Here is a 7,333-nt window from a genome sequence, read left to right as displayed (position 1 = left end):
ATATATTTATGTTTGTGGTTGTAATGTGACAAAATATGGAAAAGTTCAAGGGGTATGAATATTTTTGCAAACCACTGTATGTGGGGACTAATGCCTGGTCCCCACGGGTACAAATGCTAATTACGGGGGTGGGGGCTAGGTTTAGGACCAAGGAGTTTAGGTTAGTTTTAGGGTCACCTGTGAGGTTAGTTTTAGGGTAAAAGGTCAGGGTAGGCTATAAGATTACAAAATAATAATAATAATWAATAATTAATTAATGGAAGTATATCCACAGTCCCCATCGGGATATTTACTCCAAATGGTTCAAGAATAGTACTGAATTTTAGTTTGGGTATGCTTCTGAAGGCTGACAGGTTGCAAAGCTCAGAGGTTAACAGTAAACGTAAAGCTGTATTTCAAAAGCACTTATTCTTGTAGGTGATCAGTTTTAAAATGCCTAATCCAGACAAAATGACTTTTTGACATAATCTGAACTCATCAAAACAAAGGCACTATTTATTTTTTCTAATAAAACCTCCGCTTCAACCTTTTTTCTCTCAGCACAGGTGCAGCAGTGATCGACAGCCCTGCTCAGCCTCCGTCCTCCTCCTCTTCCTCCTCCTCCTCTTCTTCAGCCAACGATGTTTCATCCATGTCCACGGAGCCCACCGATCCCATCTGCGACCCCGCTATGGGCTCTGAAACAGACAGCAGCTTGGACAGCCACACGTCTCTGAGTGCTCTGGCCTGCTGCAGATAACTACACCTTCACACAAGCACACATCTACATGCTAAAAGTAAATAATAATTAATAATAAWAAAAAAACCTCCCCATCAAGTATATGTGATGGGAGAGAATTTAGGCAAGTGAAACTCATGTTAGTTTGTAGAGCTGTGATTTTACTGTACAGTTTGTTTTTATGTCCCCCCCCCATCCCTCTCCTCCTGCTGATGTAAATTATTGTGGTTTGAAATTGTTGTATTTTTGCTGCGAAGAATCTGAGGATACTTTGGTGTGAAACTGTGACGTATGAGATGAAAGGAAGGAAACCGAGAGTACTTTACTTGTTAGGTTTTTTTTAGCTACAACTAAAAAGTCATACTGTTACGATCGCAGCATTATGTAATGTATATTTTCAGGTTCATGTACATTTTTTTGGATCTTTAATGAATGTTTACCAATTCTTTCCAACAGTAGATTATAGTATATATCACTTGAGGCAGAAATGCGAAACTGATGCTTTTTATTTTGAAATTGTTACTTATTTTTCTTGTAGAAAGCAGCCCTTGATGTAATAATATAAAATTATTTATTTCTTTTTTCAAATCTGTCTGATTGTGTGCATTTAATGATCATTCCCTGAGCAATTTTTTTTATGCGTCTGTACTGTAACATGCAGTACAATGACTGGATTTTTACAGGTTTTCTGACTTGGACGGAAAGTTGGAGGTGAAAGTCAGTTAAACGGACAATGAAAAATAAAATATTAAATTTTAAGGAGTCAGTGCTGCAAAAATGAAGATAGGCCACTCTGCTGACTAAAATGAGCTCTTGTTTGAGACCAGATACATCTTAATTAGTCGCTTTCTCTTTTGTTAGATATTCTAACAGACATAATTCACAGTTGTCTGATAATATTAATAATATTTAATTGAAATGTCTTTATTTAGCTCAGTTATTTTGTCCTTTGTGGCAAATGTTTTCTCTTTTTCATGCCTCCGCCTGAGAAGTCTTGTGTCTTGTGTGCACTGTATCTCTTGAACGGAGCTATTGATTTCAGTCCAAATTGACATAATTGCTCTTGGTCCAACTGAGGTCTGAAAACATTTTTGGGTCAAAGGTCAAAGCTGAAGGTCAGGTAAAGTGATCTTTGTTCTGTGAATCCACTTGTTTTGGATGGTACACATGCGTGACTGAAATGAATGATATGGTAAATATCAAGATATTGTTGATATAATTACAAAATTATTAGGATATTTAAGTCTAAAAATAGAGATTTATGCCCAGTGCTTTAAATGCAGATAAGTCTAGGGTAGACCTACCTTGTTAAAGATGCAGTGTCGTGGAACAAATCATTTGAAACAAATACAAAAAAACATTTTTTTATTTTTATTTCAAGCTAGAAGGCATCAATTATTTATACATCTTACAGATATTGTTTATCTACATTTTCTTAAATACTGTATAATCTATGGATTAGTGTAGTCAAAAATCGATCTGTACATTTTCCAGTTGCATGGATGTTTTCAGAGGATCCAGAGGTGGGTGTCTGCCACTTGTTTTCATGGCTTAGGCAGACCAGGCGTCAACCCTTCAGCACTAACTCCCAAAATGCATCTTGATTTTCCTGATACATCTCAACAGGCTGCTTTGAATTCCTGTTTTATGATCTTGCCTACCTACTTCTTTTTTAAAAAGAAAAAAAAAATAGAAAAGACTTGGCAAGACTTTTTCTAAGCACAAATGCAGGTACGTTTTAGAGAAATACAAAATCAATTCAGCACCACTGGGATGATCTTGCAATCTTAAGGTGAGGTTTAAAAGGCAAGTTTTATGACTTTTAGTTTCTGAGTTGACTCCCTAACAGATCAGTTATTATACTGTCCAGAGTTGAAGCCTCCAGCTTTAGCACAGAAAAAAGTTGAACTTCAAGGTCTCGCATTTTACCATCATTTACAGCCGTAAACTAGCTAAGTTTAAAACTGACAAAAATACAACACTGGGTGCATAAGGCTTTTACTGGTTGTACAGGAAGCAGTTTAGTAAGTAAATAATTTAACTTAATGGCGCATTTTAGTAAAAGTTTTTTTTATTTTTTTGGAATGACAAGCTGAGAAGTTCTTGGTCCAGAGGAGTTCTTGTTTGGCACCAGTGCAGCTCAGTGGGAGGCACAGGACAAGAGGAGAAGATGGCGTTTTTTGCTGCACTAGAGGTATTTGTTTTTAAAGGCTTCGGACCCTGTTGGTCTTCCAAAAGACTGAGCTCCTCCAGAACCAGACGGTGGTAYAGCCTGGGTCTGTTCTAATTGGCCTGTGGTGCTCCTGAAGTCAGATCTCCAAGCGTCTTGAAGAATTCCTCCATCTCTTTCTGGAGGAGAAGGTTCCGATTTTCTGCATCCTGATGCGCCCGCTCCGAGTTCCTGAGTCGGATCTCCAGCATTTGAAACTTCTTCTTCTCCTGATTCAGCTCTTCTTCGAGGCGGTTTACTTGAGACTGGTACTTGGAGCAGGACTCCTCCAACCTCAAAGAAGAGAAGAAGAGGTTATTTATTGCATTTTATGCTGATTAACTATATGAAGAAAAAGATTTGGTTCTTACTTGTGGATGCAGGATTCATAGTTTATCTTCTGTTTTTTCAGCTCCTGCTTGAGTTGGGCGAACTTTCTTGTGAAATCGTCATTTGTTCCTGCCACATCCTCCTCGTTGCCACTTGCACTGTGATCTGATGTATTTGTTTTGTCTGTCGCTTGCTCTAATTTATCACTTCCCTCCGTCTCCGTTATCGAGATCTCAAAGGGTGTCCAGATGGACGAGGGGTCGGCGGGCAGGCTTAGGCTGGAGGGTCCAACATTGTCATAGGCAGACAGTCTGTGGGACTGGAGGACCCTGAGTGGCAAAGATGTTCGGGAGGACTCCTCATCGGAGTCTCTCTGCAAGTCCTTATGTGGAAGAGTGGTTTCTTTAAGAGAAAGGCCAGAGTCCTTTAGAGATAAAGTAGAGTCTTTCACCTTTTCTCCAGATGAGGTGGTGCGTCTGTGGGCTCGGAGGGACGACAGGCCGTTCATCAGCCAGTTGCTCCCGCCAGCTGCTGACACATCCCCTGCCGAGCCACCTATTTTCCCCTTTGGCCCCCCGGAGGCTGCGGTGCCCTTGAAGGAGCCCTTCCACGAAGGAAGGGCTTTAGACTGTTTGCTGGGGCTAACAGCTACCTCATTTCCTTCCTCAGATTTTCCATCCGCTTTCTCATTGGTCTTGCTTTTATCTTTTTCTTTGTTTTGATTGCCATCAGTCTTATTGGACGTAACAAGGCTTGATGTAATCAGCTTTTCGTCCGTGGGAGGAGCGGAAGATTGGGGATCTTCTTTCAGGGTTGTAGAGCTCGCATCTGTTGAACATGGAGGGTCATTTTGTTCCTGGGAAAGCCATTCCACTTTGCATCGCTGGATGTCCTGTTGGTTAGAAACTTTGTTCATAGTTTGGGATTCCTCGTTTGGGTAGAGTCGGTGGTGTTCACTGATCAACACCGTCATCAAGTGCTGGACCTGCGAACTTCCTGTTTACGAAGACAAAAACATGCAAATGCTTAAGATGTCTAATGTCGATTTAAAAACACAAAGCTTCAAAAAATTATCCTGATGTCCAACCTTCCATCATTGTAACGGGGTCCTCCACCCTTGGCCGAAGGATGTTAGGTCCAAACACAGTGGCCAGGTTCTGAACACTCATCTTATTGTCAATGGAGTGAGACTGAACCTCATCCAGAAACCTGAGCAGACAATTCCGAATTCAACTTTTTAAACTCAATAAAATGTAGCTGATCAAAAACAAGGTCTGAGTCATGATTGCCGATGTGTGGGCTCAGATTAAGAAATATTAATGCAGAAGGCAGAGCAGACATGTCAAGTCAGTGATGTCACTTCTTCTGATGTTAGTGTGGGTGTAATGAACGTCATTGTCTGACATGCTGACAGTCATCAATTATGAAACAGTTAATAAAAAGGCAACAACAATGGAGCCTGTCACAATCACACAAAAGACGGATGATTCAAACAACAAACTGCAAGACGCAGTTTATTTACCTGCAGATGTATTTAAGGAGGTTATAGTTGACCTGAGGAAGGGATTTCACCTGTTTGCCCAGTTCCATGATGCCCTTTAACAAAATATTACATGTTAAATGCCAAAAGAAGAGAATAATATTTGYTAGTAAAGCATTTAAAAGCAACAATTACCATTTCTTTTTCCTTGGTAAGAAGCTGAGCACAAGAGATGAACTGGGTGTATTTGGAGAATGGGATGATTGGCTCTGGCAGCTCTCGGATGTACAGCTTCAGCAGTGATGCCACTGTGTGGACGTCGGTGGAACTGTAGCAGAAGGGACGACGCAGACGCTAGAATTCTCCCACACTGGTAATGATTTTCCATGCTGCTCTACTTAAAACACCCCCTCCTGCTCGCCTCACCTGTCAAAGACTGGCTTCTCGCCACGGTCAAAGGCATCCTGCAGTTCTCGAACATGATTGGTCTGCCCAGGCGCCCTGAAAAGACCCTCCTCCTTGAGTCCATGCTGGCGTATGAAGCAGGCACACTGCTCGACCAGCACAGGGACCGTTCTCTGGGGGCCACACTGCGCCTCATACGACATCGTTTCCTCTAAGTGCTGTCCAAAGATGCCTGCGTCCACACAGAACAGATCAATTTTCAGTGGGATTACAGATATGGGGTGCCATTTCTAAAGTTACACAGTCAAAAATTACCACCAAAACTTTTGTTTTATTTAGCCTTTTATAAGAAAAAAAGATTTATTTTTCATTTTCAGTTTTTCACCATATGATTCATACATTTATAAATGGCATAGTTTATAAACTAAATATTTAACTTAAAATTAAATATTTAGTTAACAAGCTAAATATTCAACTTGTGAATTAAATATTTAGTTTACAAACTATGACATTTATAAATGTATGAATTATATGGTGAAAAACTGACTTTGAAAAATAAATCTGTTCTTTTTTTTTTTCTTATGAAAGGTGTAATAAAACAAAAATATTGGTGGTAATTTTTGACTGTGTAACTTTAGAAACGGCACCCCATATACAGATCCTCACATCATCTCGATGTATGTAAGTGTAGATGTTGATCTGCATTTATGATAAAAGCATCACACCTCCGCCGAGGGGAGTCCAAATAGCTCTTCGTATGGCTCTGACCCAGTCCTCCATGTCACTCTGGGAGTTGGCCATCAGCAGGAATGATTCATGGCTCACGCCGGTTCGATCCTTTTCTCCAGCCCCGCCTGAAAACACACAGCCCTATTTCATTACTTTCTGGATCAATGAGGTAAAACGACCACCACATCTTACCCAGAATCAAACAAACAACAGACACTGCTTTTGCAAAAGACTTAGCAGCAGTAACTGCAGAACCAATGTGTCATGTGTAAACACATATCAGTAACAGTATTTTTTAATATCATTAAGCCAAGTACCCCCTGTAAAGTACAAAGACTCAACCATGCAGCTCTGTTTTCCCTTCCTCTGAGTGCAGTCAGCAGGGGACAGCTCTATTTGACATTTCAGTTTGACATTTGGCTTGTTTTATCAGACCTTTGAAGTAGTTGAAATTCTCTCTTTTATAAACATTTCTATAAGGGCCTTTCCAATTAAAAAAAAAAAACAAGAAATACAAACAAAAAGAACACAACTCCTACATATTGTGCAATCCAAAGCCRATTTCTTTTAAATTGCTTTTTGTACAGGGGACCTGGTGGCTCATGGGCTACATTTCAGCACCTGTATTCATTTTTATGTCCTGCACTGTGGTGCATAGTGTGTTGTCTGTGAGAGAAACAACCCAGAAAGAACAGTGCTCCCTGGAGACAGCAGCAACTGCACCATGCCTCTCACTCAGCTGCTTCCCTCTGTCCAGGATGGTTTCCTCTGAGGGTTTTTTTTCCCACTTGGTTATTTTACTAACAAATTATGCATGAAATGTGAAATGTTGAACTGCATTTCAATTATTGAAATATAAGAGAAACTTGTAATACTTTACAATAACTACACCTTATTTGGCCTTACTTAATCATTGATAAACAATTAGTTAACCTTGAAAACATTATTATTTAAGGATGATTCATACTTAATAAGCCATAAGTGAACACATTTATTATGGCTTTACTTCCAGAACCAACATACTCATTGCTTATTCATGCTGAATAACTCATGAATCTACTCTTTTATATATTCTATGTAAATGCTATAAATATACTACGTAAATATGTTAGACATAGATTAAWAGCTAGAGAATGTTTGATCTGATCATGTTTTCAGTCTGATTCTCACAGGTGAAAAGGAATATGTGACCGTTTTTTCACATTAACAAATATTTTAAAAAGCATTGTCTTCACTTTAGAGGGATTTTACAAAAAAGACTTAACTGCTGCCTAAATATTAAAGGGGCAATATTATGTGTTTCGCAGGCATACATTTAAATACCATACCATAATAAAGTATTTATGCATGTTTAAATAGAAAATAAACTTATCTTCTCATCACTTCCTCTTCTAAACGCCTTGGGGTGGGGGCTCGCAAGGCGTGTGTGTGTGTGTGTGTGTGTGTGTGTGTGTGTGTGTGT

The 7,333-nt window shown here is 39.6% G+C and overlaps 1 protein-coding gene and 1 pseudogene across 1 annotated transcript in view; one reads left to right on the top strand and one right to left on the bottom strand.

Moving 5' to 3' along the window:
• The first annotated feature begins 582 nt into the window (after window positions 1-582).
• LOC106535389 (hippocampus abundant transcript 1 protein pseudogene) lies at window positions 583-1,405 on the top strand (annotated as a pseudogene).
• A 661-nt stretch (window positions 1,406-2,066) lies between these two features.
• The window catches only part of arhgap22a (Rho GTPase activating protein 22a), an 11,398-nt gene continuing 6,131 nt past the window's right edge, over window positions 2,067-7,333 (bottom strand). The window contains exons 4-10 of the mRNA XM_014032390.1: window positions 5,868-5,996; window positions 5,164-5,374; window positions 4,933-5,065; window positions 4,780-4,853; window positions 4,345-4,466; window positions 3,299-4,253; window positions 2,067-3,221 (exon numbers count right to left, since the gene is read on the bottom strand). Of these exons, the coding sequence (XP_013887844.1) occupies window positions 3,002-3,221; window positions 3,299-4,253; window positions 4,345-4,466; window positions 4,780-4,853; window positions 4,933-5,065; window positions 5,164-5,374; window positions 5,868-5,996 (1,844 nt within the window). The 3' untranslated portion in view covers window positions 2,067-3,001. The remainder of the gene's footprint in view (window positions 3,222-3,298; window positions 4,254-4,344; window positions 4,467-4,779; window positions 4,854-4,932; window positions 5,066-5,163; window positions 5,375-5,867; window positions 5,997-7,333) is intronic.

This window comes from Austrofundulus limnaeus, unplaced genomic scaffold (genome assembly GCF_001266775.1).
Source record: "Austrofundulus limnaeus strain Quisiro unplaced genomic scaffold, Austrofundulus_limnaeus-1.0 Scaffold1439, whole genome shotgun sequence".
Classification (NCBI taxonomy): Eukaryota; Metazoa; Chordata; class Actinopteri; order Cyprinodontiformes; family Rivulidae; genus Austrofundulus; species Austrofundulus limnaeus.
Note: the sequence above shows the minus strand (reverse complement) of the source record. Positions and strands in the feature narration are given on the sequence as shown.